At 44.0% G+C, this 19776-nt stretch overlaps 2 protein-coding genes across 7 annotated transcripts in view; one reads left to right on the top strand and one right to left on the bottom strand.

The window, feature by feature from the left end:
* The window catches only part of LOC129826464 (ceramide transfer protein-like), a 45815-nt gene extending 36857 nt beyond the window's left edge, over positions 1-8958 (top strand). The window contains exons 11-19 of one of the 2 annotated variants that reach the window (XM_055887222.1): positions 5-97; positions 3814-3885; positions 5590-5685; positions 5900-6032; positions 6162-6232; positions 6342-6470; positions 6594-6723; positions 7040-7177; positions 7648-8958. In XM_055887222.1, coding sequence (XP_055743197.1) covers positions 5-97; positions 3814-3885; positions 5590-5685; positions 5900-6032; positions 6162-6232; positions 6342-6470; positions 6594-6723; positions 7040-7167 — 852 coding nt within the window. In that variant the 3' untranslated portion in view covers positions 7168-7177; positions 7648-8958. The remainder of the gene's footprint in view (positions 1-4; positions 98-3813; positions 3886-5589; positions 5686-5899; positions 6033-6161; positions 6233-6341; positions 6471-6593; positions 6724-7039; positions 7178-7647) is intronic. The other variant, XM_055887224.1, reaches the window with a different exon arrangement.
* A 156-nt stretch (positions 8959-9114) lies between these two features.
* Positions 9115-19776, bottom strand: part of LOC129826466 (phosphatidylinositol 4-phosphate 5-kinase type-1 beta-like) — an 84105-nt gene continuing 73443 nt past the window's right edge. For all 5 annotated transcript variants that reach the window (XM_055887229.1, XM_055887227.1, XM_055887226.1 and 2 more), the window contains 2 exons: positions 15818-15947; positions 9115-10198 (listed from right to left, as the gene is read on the bottom strand). In XM_055887229.1, coding sequence (XP_055743204.1) covers positions 10196-10198; positions 15818-15947 — 133 coding nt within the window. In that variant the 3' untranslated portion in view covers positions 9115-10195. The remainder of the gene's footprint in view (positions 10199-15817; positions 15948-19776) is intronic.

Below are 19776 nucleotides of genomic sequence, written 5' to 3'. Positions count from 1 at the left end.
TCAGTGTCAATCAGACAAGGTGAGGAAACCCAGACTGACCCCAGTCCCTCCTGGAGACACATACTCCACCATCGGAACCCACCGCTTCGCCGAACAGGTACACACGCAAACATAGGGTTGTGACGATTATTGAAATTCGGGTAACAAATAATTGTCATTTATATAGGCTGGGTTTTTGAATAGCACTTTGTGACATCGGCTGATGTAAAAAGGGCTTTATAAATCAGTTTGATGGATGTACAGTGCATTCGGAAAGTATTCAGATCCCTTGACTTTTTCAACATTATGTTACAACCTTATTCTAAAATTGATTCTATTGTTTTTTTCCCTTATCAATCTACACACAAGACCTCCGTAATGACAAAGCAAAAACAGGTTTTTAGGAATGTAAAAATATATAAAATTTACATAATTATTCAGACCCCTTACCCTTTGTTGAAGCACCTTTGGCAGCGATTACAACCTCAAGTCTTCTTGGGTATGATGCTACAAGCTTGGCACACATGTATTTGTGGAGTTTCTCCCATTCTTCTCTGCAGATCCTCTCAAGCTCTGTCAGGTTGGATGGGGAGCGTCGCTGCACAGCTATTTTAAGGTCTCTCCAGAGATGTTTGATCAGGTTCAAGTCCGGGGTCTGGCTGGGCCACTCAAGGACATTCAGAGACTTGTCCCGAAGCCACTCCTGCGTTGTCTTGGCTGTGTGCTTAGGGTCGTTGTCCTGTTGGAAGGGGAACCTTCGGCCCAGTTTGAGGTCCTGAGTGCTCTGGAGCAGTTTTTCATCAAGGATCTCTCTGACCTTTGCTTTGTTTATTGTTTTATCTTTCCCTCGATCCTGACTATTCTCCCAGTCCCTGTCTCTGAAAAACATCCCCACAGCATGATGCTGCCACCACCATGCTTCACTCTAGGGATGGTGCCAGGTTTCCTCCAGACGTGACACTTGCCATTCAGGCCAAAGAGTTCAATCTTGTCTTCATCAGACCGGAGACTCTAGTTTCTCATGGGCTGTCATGTGCCTTTTACTGAAGAGTGGCTTCCATCTGGCCACTCTACCATAAAGGCCTGATTTGGTGGAGTGCTTCAGAGGTGGTTGTCCTTCTGGTAGGTTCTCCCATCTTCACAGAGGAACTCTTGAGCTCTGTCAGAGTGACCATCGGGTTCTAGGTCACCTCCCTGACCAATGCCCTTCTCCCTCGATTGCTCAGTTTGGATGGGCGGCCAGCTCTAGGAAGAGTCTTGGTGGTTCCAAACTTCTTCCATTTAAGAATGATGGAGGTCAGTCTGTTCTTGGGGACCTTCAATGCTGCAGAATTTTTGGTACTCTTCCCCAGAACTGTGCCTTGACAAAATCCTGTCTCGGAGCTCTATGGATAATTCCTTCAACCTCATCGCTTGGTTTTTGCTCTGACATGCACGGTCAAATGTGGAACTTTATATAGACAGGTGTGTGCCTTTCCAAATCATGTCCAATCAATTGAATTGACCACAGGTGGACTCCAATCAAGTTGTAGAAACAACTCATGGAAACAGGATGCACCTGAGTTCAATTTTGAGGCTCATAACAAATAGTCTGAATACTTATGTAAATACGGTATTATTATATATTTTTTAACTGTTTTCGCTTTGTCATTAGGGGGTATTGTGTGTAGATTGAGAAATGTTTTATTTAATTAATGTTAGAATAAGGTTGTAACTAGGAAAGTCAAGGTGTCTGAATACTTTCCCAATGCACTGTAAATGGCCACGGTTATTTTCATAATTGTAGATTGTTGATATTATTATTTTTTTTGCCTGTTTGAAAATGACCTACTACATAATGAATACAACAGTTTTGGTAACCCCACTTGTCTTAATAACAAATGGTTTTGACCACTTAACTTTTGGAAATGAGTTTTCTCCTCCCGACTGGCATTCTGCTTGTAAAATGATTATCAACTTCACTCACTTCATGTAAAAATAGACTGCTATTGGGTGAACTCTTATCTACTTAAATACAAAGTTGAATTGCCCCTTCTCCTGAAATGAATGTATACTGAACAAAAATATAAACGCAACATGTAGGTTTCATGGGCTCCGGAGTGGCGCTGTGGTCTAAGACACTGCATGTCAGTGCAAGAGGCGTCACTACAGTCCCTGGTTCGAATTCTGGCTGTATCAAATCCGGCTGTGATTGTGTGCGCAGCCGGATTAGCCCAGCGTCGGCCATCATTGTAAATTAGTATTTGTTCTTAACTGACTTACCTAGTTAAATAAAGGTTACAAAAAGAAAAATGAGCTAAAATAGAAGATCCCAGAAATGTTCCATACGCACAAAAAACATATTTCTCTCAAATGTTGGGCACTAATGTGTTTACATCACTGTTAGTGAGCATTTCTCCTTTACCAAGATAATCCAGCCACTGGACAGCTGTGGCATATCAAGAAGCTGATTAAACAGCATGATCATTACACAGGTGCCGGGGGCAATAAAAGGCCAGTTTAAAATGTGCAGTTTTGTCACAGAACACAATGCTACAGATTTCTCAAGTTTTGAGGAAGTGTGCAATTGGCATGCTGACATCGTCTTCACCAGGGTCTTGACCTGACTGCAGTTCGGCGTCGTAACCGACATCCGTGGACAAATGCTCACCTTGGATGGCCGCTGGCACGCTGGAGAAGTGTGCTCTTCACGGATGAATCCCAGTTTCAACTGTACCGGGCAGATGGCAGACAGCTTGTATGGCATTGTGTGGGTGAGCAGTTTGCTGACGTCAACGTTGTGCACATCGCTCTGTGTCCATGGCGGCATACTCATACAGATATGTCACCCATTGAGCATGTTTTGGGATGCTCTGGATCGATGTGTACGACAGCGTGTTCCACTTTCCGCCAATATCCAGTAACTTCGCACAGCCATTGAAGAGGAGTGGGACAACATTCCACAGGCCAAAATCAACGGCCTGATCAACTCTATGCGTTGGAGATCTGTCGTGCTGCATGAGGCAAATGGTGGTCACTGGTTTTCCCGATCCACGGCCCTAACTTTTTAAAAATGATCTGTGACCAACAGATGCATGTCTGTATTCCCAGTCATGTGAAATCCATAGATTAGGGCCTAATTTATTTCAATTTGACTGATTTTCCTTATGTGAACATAAAGACACCACCATAAAACAACCTGTCAGGAGAGCAGAGACACACGCACGCAAGAGAGCAAGTAGATCAGCAAGAATACCCATGTTGGAGTCCCAAACCAACACACACACACACACACACACACACACACACACATGATCTCAGGTGTCTCTCTTATGTAGCCTACAGATGAGATCAGAAGGCTCCAATAGTACTGGCAGGTTTGTTACACTGAAACAGCATGCTAACTATGGCATGTGCTGTATGTATCGGTGACAGTCATATTTAAGTGTGTGTGTGTAGGTAGGGCTGGCACAATTATTGTATAACTGATAATTATGGATGACAACTGAACTACTGGGGAGAAAATGCAGTATAAACGCTACATGCAACAATTTCAAAGATTTTACTGAGTTACAGTGATCGCTCGTAATGATTTAGTCTGTTTGATTTGCGTAATCCCTTTCATGTAGTGAAGGGTGGTAATCCCTCTATGCTCATCTTTCATGTGTGGTGGCATGCCTGGTCTCATTCCCTGGATGTTTTTCTACCTTTCCCCTCTTTCACTCGCCTGTTTTATTTCTCTTTCTCTCTCCGTTTGTCCTCTTTCTCTCCCCCTACCTCCCCTTTCTCTTTCCTCATTCCTATCTCTCACTTCCCCCCACACTCTTTCTCCCATCCTCACCCTCTGCTGCATAGCCCCATAGCTACTTTTCCCTGTTCTCCGTTGCACTAGTCAGTGCCTCAGATATTCACAGATTCAGCGTGCAGGTACCGTATGTGTTGAGAACAGAGTGCCACCTGCCTTCTGGGAATGCACATTACACTGCACTCTACTGGCTGAAACTGACTGCATGTGAATGACTAGGAACTGTAATACATACATTATTCTGGACTGTGTTTACCTTCTTCCACACTGTCTGATGACCTGTCCTATACCCATTGTCGTTCCATCTCTTTCTGATGCACTCATGTGTTCCCTTCCCTCCCTTCGAAACCTGTCTTTACACTGTCCAGAGCTGCCCTGAATGGATCCATTTTCATCAACATTCCACTTGCAAAATCATTAGGAGTCGAATTTATCAATGCACACAGTTTGGCAAGCTGAGCTACAATGCAGCTTAGATACAATAATTCAATAAAACTATGCAACAACAAAATTATGGAGATTTAACTATAGACCTTTTTTGTAACGTAAACAAACACATTTAGAATGCGCGGCCCCATTATACATCCTGCTAGCTAGCTGCCCCAGAGAACTCAACATGTCAAAAAAGGAAAAGTAAACAACGTCTACTTATAAAGACGGACACAGTCTTACATGTAACTTAGTGTATAGAGAAGTCCCATACACTGATTAAGCTACATGTAAGCCCGATTTTCCCCGAGTGGCACAGCAGTCTAAGGCACTGCATCTCAGTGCTAGAGGGGTCACGACAGACCCTAGTTCGATCCCGGGCTGTATCACAACCGGTCGTCCCATAGGGCGGTGCACAAAAGTCAGGTAAGAACAAATTATTATTTACAATAACGGGAAGGGGAGCTTGCTACAACCACTAGCTATAACTTGATGGCGCTCTCTACAATCAAAACAAAAACACTTGCGCCATGCAACGGGTGGTCAGGGGCCGAGATTAAATAATCAACAGTTCTAGAATTTTCGTCCAAGGTTTTCGTCCAAGGGACCTCGCCAGTGGTCTAAGGAATGGCATCACAGTGCTAGTTGTGCCAGTAGAGATCCTGGTTTGAGTCCAGGCTCTGTCGCAGCTGACCGGGAGACCTATTGGGTGGCGTACAATTGGCCTAGCGTCATCTGGGTTAGGGGATGGTTTGGTCGACCGGGATGTCGTTGTCCCATCGCGCTCAAGCGACTCCTGTCGCGGGCCGGGCACATGCACGCTGACACTGTTGCCAGATGTACAGAGCTGACACTGACTTCTGACACATTGGTGCGGCTGGCTTCCCGGGTTAAGCGGGCATTGTGTCAAGAAGCAGTGTCTGGGTTGTTTCGTAGGATGCACGGCTCTCGACCTTCGCCTCTCCCGAGTCCATACGGGAGTTGCAGCGATGGGACAGGACTGTAACTACCAACTGGATACCACGAAATTGGGGAGAAAAAGGGGTAAAAAAAAACAAGGCCGTGTTTCCTTGAGGAGCTATGTGCCAGTATTCAGTTAGCCACAGCATTAAAAAGAGTAAAGCTGAGACCAGGCCCCTGATCACCATCCATTGTTTGTTTTGTTTGATCTGAGCTCAGCAGATGCTGCAATGCATGACTGGATTCCTGTTGTAACCCCTTTCTCCCTCCCTTCCTCTCCCCCTTTTTCCCTCCCACTTTCTCTGCATGAGCAGGCATGGGACCCCAGTGTACTGAATATACTGTACCTTACATTCTCCCTGGCAGCCTGTAGTACAGACTGTTACAGTAAAATACAGTGACTCAAGGCCCTGCTACATGTGATGTGTCTGTCTCAGGTGGAGGAGGTGGTCCAGAATCACATGACTTACTCCCTGCAGGACATGGGTGGAGACGCCAACTGGCAGCTGGTGGTGGAGGAGGGTGAGATGAAGGTGAGGATGAGGATATAGACGACCATAACTAGATGCTACAGTAGACACACTGTCCCCTGCATGCCTAGTATAGAAGACTATACCTATAGTGATGAGTTTAACATGCTCTGCTCACTCGCACTGTAGACAGTGCAGTGTGTATGGGTCCAATATGGCTACTGTAGGCTTGAATGGGTCTATAATGGCTAATGCATGTGACTGTCTGCTATCTCAGGTGTACAGGAGAGAGGTGGAGGAGAATGGCATCGTCCTGGACCCTCTGAAGGCCACCCATGCAGTGAAGGGTGTGACAGGACACGAGTTATGCCACTACTTCTGGGACACGGACGTACGCAACGACTGGGAGAGTGAGTCTATCTTCATCCATCGTCATCAGATTATTTTTAGACTAGAGTCATTTTATTTTGTTACTTTGCACACAATCAATGTCTTGCATTGTTGTTGATTTGTCTAGTCTTGGTCTGTTTCTCTTTCAGCCACCATTGAAAACTTCAACGTGGTGGAGACGCTCTCAGACAATGCTGTTATAGTCTACCAGACACACAAGGTAATCATACCTCTGGAGTTCAGGTTCACCCTAGTGTGTCAGGCTCTTGTACATGTGGGTTGTCTTTGGACTGGTCATGTTTGACTGACAGCCAATGGTTGTGTTTCAGAGAGTATGGCCCGCCTCTCAGAGGGACGTTCTCTACCTATCAGCTATCAGGAAGATCCTGGCGACCAATGAGAGTGACCCAGACACGTGGCTGGTCTGCAACTTCTCTGTGGATCATGACAACGCCCAGGTGAGTTCCACAGACACAAGGGCTTATTGCCATACATGCTCTTAATGTATGATGGCATAGAGCTAGGGATCAATGTTGAATTGGAAGGGGGGGAACCTTCATCAACTCCCTTTCTTTCTGTAGCCCACCAACCGGTGTGTCCGTGCGAAAATCAATGTGGCCATGATCTGCCAGACCCTTGTGAGCCCTCCAGAGGGCAACAAAGAGATCAGCAGGGACAACATCCTCTGTAAGATCACCTACGTGGCCAACGGTAAGTACAGCAGCCCAAGTTCTTTCAGGTCCCCACTAGGTGAGGACTTCATGGTTGTCATACGAGCCTGGTCAAGTTTATCCACCTACATGTCATTGTTTTTTTTCTTCCTGTTTTCTTCTGTTTTCCCTATTGGACCATGTACAAATACAAGCTGCTCTTGTATTTTGAGCTTTATGGCAGAGCTTTGTGTGGGTGGATAATGGAAGTTAAATGTTGATTAATGGTTTGGTATAGTGATTCTATCACACCATGTAGGCTCACTGTTTGTATGTGTGTGTGTATATATAGTGACTGAGTGGTTGTTTTTCCCTAGTAAATCCTGGAGGCTGGGCCCCTGCCTCAGTCCTCAGAGCTGTGGCCAAGAGGGAGTACCCCAAGTTCCTCAAACGCTTCACCGGCTACGTCCAGGAGAAGACCAGTGGGAAACCTATCCTCTTTTAAACCTCTACAGGTAGCGGCGAACTCAAACCTACTCTTAAATGCTTTGCATGGTCAATCTGCGATACGGCCTCTGTAGAAGTCAGGGCATTTATACTTCTTGCGCTTCGTAGATCTGTTGTCAAGGTAGTGAGTTTGTTTATACAGGACCTCCCGTCCCCACCTACCATCACCCAATCATGTCAATGTGGAGCTATACGGAGCCCTCCGCATTGTTACATAAATTGGGAAGTGCACAACGTCGCTGTACGGAGCTCGATTTGGCCTCTGGAGGCTCTGAAATTGGGTCACAGCCTCCATACGCCGCCTCCAGACAGCATTACTGGATCAAGCATAAATCAGATATTATCCTCAGGCACAAGCCTAAAGACATCTATATAGACCATAGATATTTAATTACACTCTACCACTCAATGTTGTGTATCATTGTGCCATATTAGTTTTTTGTTATTTTTGGTAACTTTCCATCTCCTTTTCTCTCAGGCGGAACACATTTTGTCCTGAAGAGACATGGTTACATTTCCGATCATTCAAGGGGCTCCCGCAGACTACATTACCCATATTAATCCGTCAACCAGAATGTCTCCAAACTATATTACCCATGATGAAATATCTGTATCAAATGAGTAGAAACTGGTTTAGGGCTTTATTCTACCAGTAGTTGCTAGCCACCTGAGACACAAAAACAACCAAACATTGTCAAACTGGATATGTATTTGTATATAAATTCAAGAATTTCTATGGCAATATTTTGAATCAATTGAACCAACTTTTTGCTTTTTGTAAATTGTTTTGTAAATTTCGAATTATTACATTTTTGACTATACTTTGTTTGCATTAACCACTGATCGTTTTCATGCTGCTAATTTTACTACAAAAAGAATGCAAGTAGACAGACGGAGAGCAGTGTGTTGAGTCTGGCTAGCCTTTGTCTTGTCCTCCCCTAGTGACGACCTGCCCTGGAGTCTAATGGGGGGAAGGAGTCTAAAGCTTTGTACACAATTTCTATATCTGTAGATCATTATACAGTAGCTGTAAAGGAACACTATGGATGTGATGTATTGTACGGAGACATTAGTTTTACCAGTGTATGTAATGTAAAGGATGTTGGCAAACGAATTGGAAGAACTACATAACTAGTCTGTTTTCAAAGGAAGGTGATCTTTATGATAAAACTGAATGTATGGTATAGATGGATAAGATTGAAGTCATTTGTTGAATGTGACCCATAAACACTAAGGTATCAATAGTTGGTATCCACTGTTGACCCCCCCCCCCCCCCAATGTGCACGTAACATGCTGATGTACAGTCTACCACAGCATTGGGTGTTCAGATGGACCTCTTCATTCGCTTCAAAGGCTTTGAGCAGATGGGGTGGCCATTTTTTTCCCACATCCCTCGTTAATCTGTCATGCCTTAAACACCAAGATGAGCCCTGAAAGAAGTCTGTTACAGTATCATACGACCAGAGACGCTACACTGGGGTCAGCATTTCACATGATTTCTTACCTCATTTTTATTTGTTTACTTTCATTTAAAGTTGTGATTTTGCCATCGACAAGGCTGTCAGAATCCTCCACTCAGCTTGAGGTGTCATAGAATCCATGGGGAAACAACATTGTCATGACGGTCAGAGGAGTGACATCAGCTGAAGAATGCATTAAGCCTTTCATTTTGTCTGAGGAATTGACACGCTTTGTATATTTCTGTTGTACGTCTGAAGTGTTATCATTTGCTCTAAATGCAATTGGGCAATGTTCTGTAAATTAAAATTGTTACACTACAGAAATGAAGACTTAAATTTCTACTTAGTCATTACTCTACAGCAATGAGCAGCAGTTGTGAGGATGAAGTGGCAGTGTGCTGGGAAATGGAGAGCACCTCAATTATTATTTTTTTTAAACAAAGCATCGTCTGCAACTGATTTAAGATTTTTTTCGGGAAAGAAACAAGTGGAACCCATTTTATTGATAGGATTCTTCTATAGTCTTTACATTCAGTGATTAAAATATTTATCTTCAGCAAACTATATATTTAATAAATTATAATCATAGAATTTGTGTCTAAAATGGAGGAAAACTACTGGTTAGTTAACAATACAGAGGACACACTTGTTCTTCAGTATCATAGGATATCCTGAGAAATCTTCAGTTGACACCCCTCCATATAAAATTAGTTTCTGTGCATCAGAAAATTCTACCATTGTCCTTGTCTGTGCACTTGTACTTATGACATACATAGGTGTGCATAATATAAAAATGTGCATATTCCACTAATCCAAAACCCAACGTTCATCAAGGAAAAATAGTCATTACAATCATAACTAACATCCAAAGTGCCATTTTGACGCCGTCCTCTTCAATGAAGCTGAAGATCCAAGAAGATTGACCGGGTCTCTCCTCTCAGGTCAACAGCAGCCCTTAATCTGCTGCCTTCAAACTGTTACTTTAGTCCTGTCTGATTGGAATGAATAGCAATGTGTTGGTTGGTTTGGTACCTTCAACATACCAGCCAATGAGTCTTTAGTTTGGCCTTGGCGGTTTCAGAATGTATATACTATCTGTTCTTTTTACAGCATAATGAGTCCAGGCTCATCCATATTGGCCTTGTGTGTTTTCCATGTCACTGTTACACTTCTGCAATGGCCAAGATGTCACTAAATGTTCATTATCCAACCAGCTACTACAAAGAAAGTGTAATAACTTCTGGTCAGCAGGAAAATGAACACATTCAAATGAATGTATATTTCTATATATGCTTTTTCTTTATAGGCAATGAAAGAAAATATTTGAGGGACTTCACTGACATGCTCTAACAAACATCACTTGGTAAGGTCTGACATGTAATTCCATTTGTGTCTTGTTTTAGTTCATCAGCCTAGAAGGTGTGAGCATCCCAGTACTTTGTGTTTGGCAAAGTGGCAGAGTGGATTTAGCAGCGCTGGGGGTGGAGTCAAAGGGGCCCTGTCCAATGGAGTGTAGCGATTGTCAGACGATTGACAAAATCGTAGTAGTCTGTAAGCCTCCCCTTTCACTGAAACAGAAGAGAGTGCAGTGTGAGTAAATAGTATAAATACAGCTTATTATATCCATTTGACAGATATGCTCCTACAGGAGGGATGTTCTAGTCAGAGCCCTATGGGCCCCTGGTCAAAAGTAGTGCACTATATATTGAATAGGGCCCTGGTCAAAAGTAGTACACTATATAGGGATATTTATTTGATTGTATTTTATCAGGGAGTCATAGAGACCATGGTGTCTTTTACAGATGAGCCCTGAAATATGATTGAAAAACAATTAAATCCATTTTAGAATAAGGCTGCAACGTAAAAAAAAATGTGGATAAAGTCAAATGGTCTGAATACTTTCTGATGTTCTGTATGCTTAAATCAGACTTATTTTTATGTGCTCTAGAGAACAACATATACAGTTTTACCTGCATTCAGTACTAATTTCAGGTCCAAATTTTTTTTCTGTAATACAATGAAGGCAGACTGTAGTTCAGATAGAGCCTGGTCAACCGTGGAGGCAATAGCATACACAACAGTATCATCAGCATACAGTACAAGTGCAGGTTCCAATTTCTTACAGACAAGTTGATATTGTTAATGCAAACAGAAAGTACAGGACCCAGAATCAACCCCTTTCGTAATATCCAGGAAACCTGATTCAACAAAATCAGTAGATATACATTGAGTTATATCTGTCAAGTCATTTTTAAACCAGTTACATGCAGCCTGGTCTAGGCCAATTGAGGAAAGCCTCTTAATTAGAGGTGAGTGATCAATAGTATCGAAAGCCTTTGACAGGTCAATGAAAAGGGCAGCACAATGTTGCCTTTTATACATACAGTTAACCACAACATTTATAACTAGTGACCTGGTGCTATGACCTGGTCTGAAACCCGACTGATGTACATTTAGAACACATTTCAAAGGTAAAAAAAGATAGCTGAGAATGAATCAAGGATTGTAATATTTTAGTTGGCAAGAAAGTTTAGAAATAGGGTGATAATTATTTAGGTCACAAGGGTCACCACCTTTGTGAAGGAGGAGTACATGGGCCGCCTTCCAAACCTTGGGGAGAGTACCAGATATAATCATCAGGTTAAAAATATGGGTTAATGATTCAGCAATCAGGGGGGCAGAGAGCTGCAGCAAAAATGGATCAAGTATATCAGCCCCAGTGGATTTTTTTTCCATCAATCCAGGCATCTTGCACATCACAGGTAGTAAATTGTTGAAATGAAAACAAAGATTCACTAGAAGTTGACGGGTTAACCATCGAGTCAGCTAGAGGCTGGCAGTGGGAATAGCAGTCGATTGACTGACCAGGGTCAACTACACCACCGTATCTCTCAAATAAAAAGCCTGCCAAGATAAAAACATGACTAAAAGTATCACTTATCCCATTCTTCTCAGTTATGATGCCAGAGTCAGACAAAACTTGCTTAGGCAGGGAAGAACAGGAATTTGAACACTTCAGGTCATTTACTGTTTCCCAAAATGTAGAAGGATCACCACCTGAGTCAGAGATAGAGCTTAAAAAATGGTTTGATTTAGCTTTTTTAAAATCGAGATAGTACAAAGGTTTCTCAATTGTCTGAAAGATTGCCAGTCCACTACAGAGTCAGTTTTCCTTGATTTGGCCCAAGCCTGATTTATCATCTGAATTAGCTCAGATAACTCAGGAGAAACTCCAAGAACACTAAGGTAACTTGCCTAAATGACTACTGATCCGTAGCACTCACGTCTGTAGCCATGAAGTTGCCTTGAAAGGCTGGTCATTGCTCACATCAACACCATTATCCCAGAAACACTACACCCACTCCAATTTGCATACAGATCCACAAATGATGCAATTTCTATTGCACTCAACACTACCCTTTCCCACCTGGACAAAAGGAACACCTATTTGAGAATGCCATTAATTGACTACAGCTCAGCATTCAACACCATAGTGCCCTCAAAGCTCATCAGTAAGCTAAGGACCTTGGGACTAAACAACTCCCTCTGCAACTGGATTCTGGGCCGCCCCCAGGTGGTAAGGCTAGGTAACAACATATCCGCCACGCTGATCCTCAACAAGGGGGCCCCTCAGGGGTGCGTGCACATTCCCCTCCTGTACTCCCTGTTCACTCATGACTGCATGGCCAGGCACGACTCAAACACCATCATCAAGTTTGCCAATGACACAACAGTGGTAGGCCTGATCACGACAACAATGAAACAGCCTATAGGGAGGAGGTCAGAGACCTGGCTGAGTGGTGCCAGGACAACAACCTCTACCTCAACGTGATCAAGACAAAAGACATGATTGTGGACTACAGGAAAAGGAGGACCGAGCACGCCCACATTCTCATCGACAGGGCTGTAGTGGAGCAAGTTGATAGCTTCAAGTTCCTTGGTGTCCACATCACCAACAAACTATCATGGTCCAAACACATTAAGACAGTCGTAAAGAGGGAACGACAAAGCCTATTCCCCCTCAGGAGACTGAAAAGATTTGGCATTGGTCCTCAGATCCTCAAAAGGTTCTACAGCTGCACCATCGAGAGCATTCTGACTGGTTGCATCACTGCCTGGTATGGAAACTGCTCGGCCTCCGACCACAAGGCACTACAGAGGGTAGTGCGTATGGCCCAGTACATCACTGGGGCCAAGCTTCCTACCATCCAGGGCCCCTATACCAGGCGGTGTCAGAGGAAGGCCCTAAAAACTGTCAAAGACTCTAGCCATCCTAGTCATAGACTGTTCTCTCTGCTACCGCACGGCAAGCGGTACCGGAGTAGAGGTCGACTGATTAATCGGAATGGCCTATTTAATTAGGGCCGATTTCAAGTTTTCATAACAATCGGAAATCGGTATTTTTGGACACCGATTTGGCCGATTTTTTAAAAATATATATATATATATATATATTTTTACACCTTTATTTAACTAGGCAAGTCAGTTAAGAACACATTCTTATTTTCAATGACGGCCTAGGAACGGTTGGTTAACTGTCTTGTTCAGGGGCAGAACGACAGATTTTTACCTTGTCAGCTCGTTTTTGCAACCTTCCGGTTACCAGTCCAACGCTCTAACCACCTGCCTTACATTGCACTCCACGAGGAGCCTGCGTGGCAGGCTGACTACCTGTTACGCGAGGGCAGCAAGAAGCCAAGGTAAGTTGCTAGCTAGCATTAAACTTATCTTATAAAAAACAATCAATCTTAACATAATCACTAGTTAACTACACATTGTTGATGATATTACTAGTTTATCTAGCGTGTCCTGCGTTGCATATAATCGATGCGGTGCCTGTTAATTTCTCATCGAATCACAGCCTACTTGATTTAGCACTGTCGTTGCACCAAACCTAACCATAAACATCCATGCCAACTCTTTAAAATCAATACACAAGTATATATTTTTAAACCTGCATATTTAGTTAATATTGCCTGCTAACATGAATTTCTTATAATTAGGGAAATTGTGTCACTTCTCTTGCGTTCCGTGCAAGCAGTCAAGGCATATGCAGCAGTTTGGGCCACCTGGCTCGTTGCGAACTGTGTGAAGTCCATTTATTCCTAACAAAGACCGTAATTAATTTGCCAGAATTGTACATAATTATGACATAACATTGAAGGTTGTACAATGTAACAGCAATATTTAGACTAACGGGATGCCACCCGTTAGATAAAATACGGAACGGTTCCGTATTTCACTGAAAGAATAAACCTTTTGTTTTTTAAATGATAGTTTCCGGATTCGACCATATTAATGACCAAAGGCTCGTATTTCTGTGTGCTATGTTATAATTAAGTCTATGATTTGATATTTGATAGAGCAGTCTGACTGAGCGATGGTAGGCAGCAGCAGGCTCGTAAGCATTCATTCAAACAGCACTTTCGTGCGTTTGACAGCAGCTCTTCGCAATGCTTCAAGCATTGAGCTGTTTATGACTTCAAGCCTATCAACTCCCGAGATTAGGCTGGTGTAACCGATGTGAAATGGCTAGCTAGTTAGCGGGGTGTGCTCTAATAGCGTATCAATCGGTGACGTCACTTGCTCTGAGACTTGGAGTAGTTGTTCCCCTTGCTTTGCAAGGGCCGTGGCTTTTGTGGAGCGATGGGTAACGATGCTTCGAGGGTGGCTGTTGTCGATGTGTTCCTTGTTCGAGCCCAGGTAGGGGCGAGGAGAGGGACGAAAGCTATACTGTTACACTGGCAATACTAAAGTGCCTATAAGAACATCCAATAGTCAAAGGTATATGAAATTACAAATCGTATAGAGAGAAATAGTCCTATAATTCCTATAATAATTACAACCTAAAACTTCTTACCTGGGAATATTGAAGACTCATGTTAAAAGGAACCACCAGCTTTCATATGTTCTCATGTACTGAGCAAGGAACTTAAACGTTAGCTTTTTTACATGGCACATATTGCACTTTTACTTTCTTCTCCAACACTTTGTTTTTGCATTATTTAAAACAAATTTAACATATTTCATTATTTATTTGAGGCTAAATTGATTTTATTGATGTATTATATTAAGTTAAAATAAGTGTTCATTCAGTATTGTTGTAACTGTCATTATTATTTTTTAAATAAAAATAAATACATGTAAAAAAAAAAAATCCCCCCTCTTTTTTTTTTTTTATTTATTTTTTTTTTTTAAATCGGCCATTTAATCGGTATCGGCTTTTTTGGTCATCCAATTATCAGTATTGGTATCGGCGTTGAAAAATCATAATCGGTCGACCTCTATACCGGAGCGCCATGTCTAGGTCCAAAAGGCTTCATAACAGCTTCTACCCCCAAGCCATAAGGCTCCTGAACTGCTAATCAAAGGGCTACTCAGACTATTTGCATTGCCTTCCCCCTTTTACACTGCTGCTACACTCTGTTTATTATTTATGCATAGTCACTTTAACTCTACCCACATTTACATATTACCTCAACTAACCGGTGTCCCAGCACATTGACTCTGTACCGGTACCCCCTGTAAATAGCCTCACTATTGTTATTTTACTGCTGCTGTTTACGTAATTATTTGATCTATTTTCTACTTAACACTTATTTTTCTTAAAACTGCATTGTTGGTTAAGGGCTTGTAAGTAAGCATTTCACTGTTGTATTCGGCGCATGTGACAAATTTGATTTGAAAACCAAGGGTTTCATCTACATTATCTTTGATTAAAAGGGGTGTGTTTATCTGCCAGATGAATAAATATGGAGGATACATTTTCTAGAGCCCACTCAGGGTCAGGAATACAGGAGACAGTGGCTAAATCAGAGTAGAACATGTCATGTTGGGGTGGCAAGTAGCCTAGTGGTTAGAGCGTTGGACTAGTAACCTAAAGGTTGCAAGATCGAATCCCCGAGCTGAGAAGGTAAAAATCTGTTGATCTGCCCCTGAACAAGACAGTTAACCCACTGTTCCTAGGCCTTCATTGAAAATAAGAATTTGTTCTTAACTGACTTGCCTAGATAAATAAAAAAATAAAATTTAATAATGTAAAAACCCTTGAGCAGAAACATTTTTTAAAGTTATCTTCTTATCGGGAATAGGGTGTTGAGCAGAGCCCTTTGGGCCCTGGTCAAAAGTAGTGCACTATGTAGGGAATAGGGTGTAATTTGGGACACATCCAGTGAGTGAGTACTCACTAAGTAGACATCGAGCACTGAGCCATCATCCCGGTCCATGTCCACCTCTACGTCCATGGTGCTCTGCTCTGACGTCAGACAGATGGCGCTGTCCTCCAGGGTGAATGTTGAGCTGGACGCCATTTCATCTCTGATGGGAAACAGGAGAACAAGAAACACACATAAGTAGATATAGAAAATAAGAGTCCCAAACGGCACCCTATTCCCTACATAGCTCCCTTCTTTTGACCATAGTGCACGATTAACTGCTTGGCAAATCAAAGAATCCAACATGAAAATGACAGGCAGGTGAAACCCCCTTCAGGGAAACAGAGGAAAACCAGTCTGGCTGTGTGTCTGATGTCTGGCTGTAGACTATAGGTCTCTCTAGGGGAAGTTAATGTCTAAGAACTTACAAAAAGGGATAAGTTAATTTAAGGAAGGGAATTCTGGGACATTATGTTTTATGTGGAACTCCTTTACTGGGTTATGGACCTCGAAAAAGAGTCCCAAATAATCAGGGAAAATAAACGTCCTTTAAAACACAGCATCACGTGAACAGCAGGGGGCAGGTGTACATCTGAAACAGGCCATTTCCTTGATGCATGTCAGCTGACTCCTGACTTTGCTTAAATTCAGGAATGTGTTTACCATTTTATGGCATGTTATTGCCTACCCCTCTTAAAGGTGACATGCAGGCACACACACACCTCAGAAAAGGGATTATGTACATACATAGAAAAAGTCACCCTGTCAGAAAATTACACTCTCTCTACTAACAATGCCTCTTAACCAGACCTTCTGAAAGCCTTGAGTCAAATATTCATGAAACACACTATAGACAAATTTAGGGCAACAGACAGGTGCCTGAGAAGGGAACAAGACCAGGCAGGCATCACAATGGAGACTTCCAGTTAGGGTTAGAACCTGATACTACTGAACAGAAACAGACAGAGAGAGAGCTGGGGGGAGAGATGAGAGGAAAATAAACAGTTCTTTCTAGAGGGAGGTTAGAATTTAAAGTCCATGGTTTATGGCCTGCACACTGCATCTGAACTGGATGTTAGTTGAGCACTGTGAATAAATGTCCAGTGAGGGCTTTCCTGGCTCTTCCAGGGAATCTCTCTCTAGTGTATAACATACTGTCACAAAGCCTGAGGACTCTGAGTCACCTGTTCCATGTGGCTTGTCATCACAACAGGTGAGTCCTATGTTTTCCATCTGGCCTCCCAGGTAGCTCAGTGATTTCACCGGTTATTATTTACATTGTGCTCTCCACCCTCACACTCTTTCTGTCACACTCTCCCCTCAGGGGAATCCCTATGGCAGGCAGGGCTGGTCAACTCAGGGGACCTGCTGGTGATCTGATCTGCAGGGTTAGTTGGTTTAGTCACTGATTAGCTCAATCGCTTACTCACCTGGTGTCCCAGGTCAAAATCGTTGTTGCCAATATTTACACAAGTGTGTAAATATAACTGATTAGAATTGGGACTTTGAGAGGACAGGTAGAAGTGGAAGGGGTCCTGAGATAGAGGGATGGAGGAGATAGAGTCTCCAGGTAGAGGGATGGAGGGGATAGAGAGACTCCATGTAGAGGGATGGAGGAGATTCTCTGCCTCTAACCCTGTTACTGGGGCTGAGTCACTGGCTTGCTGGTGCTCTTTCATGCCGTCCCTAGGAGGGGTGCGTCACTTGAGTGGGTTGAGTTACTGACGTGAACTTCCTGTCTGGGTTGGCGCCCCCCCTTGGTTGTGCTGTGGTGGAGACCTTTGTGGGCTATACTCGGCCTTGTCTCAGGATTGTAAGTTGGTGGTTGAGGATATCCCTCTAGTGGTGTGGGGGCTGTGCTTTGGCAGAGTGGGTGGGGTTATATCCTTCCTGTTTGGCCCTGTCCGGGGGTTTCTTCGGATGGGGCCACAGTGTCTCCTGACCGCTCCTGTCTCAGCCTCCAGTATTTATGCTGCAGTAGTTTATGTGTCGGGGGGCTAGGGTCAGTTGGTTATACCTGGAGTACTTCTCCTGTCTTATCCAGTGTCCTGTGTGAATTTAAGTATGCTCTCTCTAATTCTCTCGTTCTCTCTTTCTCTCTGAGAACCTGAGCCCTAGGACCATACGTCAGGACTACCGGGCATGCTGACACCTTGCTCTCCCCAGTCCGCCCGGCCTTGCTGCTATTCCAGTTTCAACTGTTTCTGCCTGCGGTTACGAAACACCTACCTGTCCCAGACCTGCTGTTTTCAACTCTTAATGATCGGCTATGAAAAGCCAACTGAGATTTATTCCTGATTATTATTTGACCATGCTTGTCATTTATGAACATTTTGAAAATCTTGGCTCTCTCTAATTTTCTCCTTCTCTCTTTCTTTCTCTCGGAGGACCTGGGCCCTAGGACCATGCGTCGGGACTGCCGCCCGTGGTGACTCCTTGCTGTCCCCAGTCCGCCTGGCCTTGCTGCTATTCCAGTTTCAGCTGTTCTGCCTGCGGTTATGGAACCGCCACCTGTCCCAGACCTGTTGTTTTTCAACTCTTAATGATCAGCTATGAAAAGCCAACTGAAAATTATTCATGATTATTATTTGACCATGCTTGTCACTTATGAACATTTTTGAACATCTTGGCATAGTTCTGTTATAATCTCCACCCGGCACAGCCAGAAGAGGACTGGCCACCCCTCATAGCCTGGTTCCTCTCTAGGTTTCTTCCTAGGTTTTGGCCTTTCTAGGGAGTTTTTCCTAGCCACCGTGCTTCTACACCTGCATTCTAGCTGTTTGGGGTTTTAGGCTGGGTTTCTGTACAGCACTTCGAGATATTATCTGATGTACGAAGGGCTATATAAAATAAAATTGATTGAATTGATTGATTGAGATAGAGTCTCCAGGTAGAGGGATGGAGGAGATAGAGTCTCCAGGTAGAGGGATGGAGGGGATAGAGTCTCCAGGTAGAGGGATGGAGGGGATAGAGAGACTCCAGGTAGAGGGATGGAGGGGATAAAGAGACTCCAGGTAGAGGGATGGAGGGGATAGAGAGACTCCAGGTAGAGGGATGGAGGGGATAGAGAGACTCCAGGTAGAGGGATGGAGGGGATAGAGAGACTCCAGGTGGAGGGATGGAGGGGATAGAGAGACTCCAGGTGGAGGGATGGAGGGAACAGAGTCTCCAGGTAGAGGGATGGAGGGAACAGAGTCTCCAGGTAGAGGGATGGAGGGAACAGAGTCTCCAGGTAGAGGGATGGAGAGAACAGAGTCTCCAGGTAGAGGGATGGAGGGAACAGAGTCTCCAGGTAGAGGGATGGAGGGAACAGAGTCTCCAGATAGAGGGATGGAGGGAACAGAGTCTCCAGGTAGAGGGGATAGAGGGGATAGAGGACTCCAGGTAGAGGGATGGAGGGGATAAAGAGACTCCAGGTAGAGGGATGGAGGGGATAGAGAGACTCCAGGTAGAGGGATGGAGGGGATAGAGAGACTCCAGGTATAGGGATGGAGGGGATAGAGAGACTCCAGGTATAGGGATGGAGGGGATAGAGAGACTCCAGGTAGAGGGATGGAGGGAACAGAGTCTCCAGGTAGAGGGATGGAGGGAACAGAGTCTCCAGGTAGAGGGATGGAGGGAACAGAGTCTCCAGGTAGAGGGATGGAGAGAACAGAGTCTCCAGGTAGAGGGATGGAGGGAACAGAGTCTCCAGGTAGAGGGATGGAGGGAACAGAGTCTCCAGATAGAGGGATGGAGGGAACAGAGTCTCCAGGTAGAGGGGATAGAGGGGATAGAGGACTCCAGGTAGAGGGATGGAGGGGATAAAGAGACTCCAGGTAGAGGGATGGAGGGGATAGAGAGACTCCAGGTAGAGGGATGGAGGGGATAGAGAGACTCCAGGTATAGGGATGGAGGGGATAGAGAGACTCCAGGTATAGGGATGGAGGGGATAGAGAGACTCCAGGTAGAGGGATGGAGGGAACAGAGTCTCCAGGTAGAGGGATGGAGGG

Source organism: Salvelinus fontinalis, chromosome 28 (assembly GCF_029448725.1).
Source record: "Salvelinus fontinalis isolate EN_2023a chromosome 28, ASM2944872v1, whole genome shotgun sequence".
Lineage (NCBI taxonomy): Eukaryota > Metazoa > Chordata > Actinopteri > Salmoniformes > Salmonidae > Salvelinus > Salvelinus fontinalis.
Note: the sequence above shows the minus strand (reverse complement) of the source record. Positions and strands in the feature narration are given on the sequence as shown.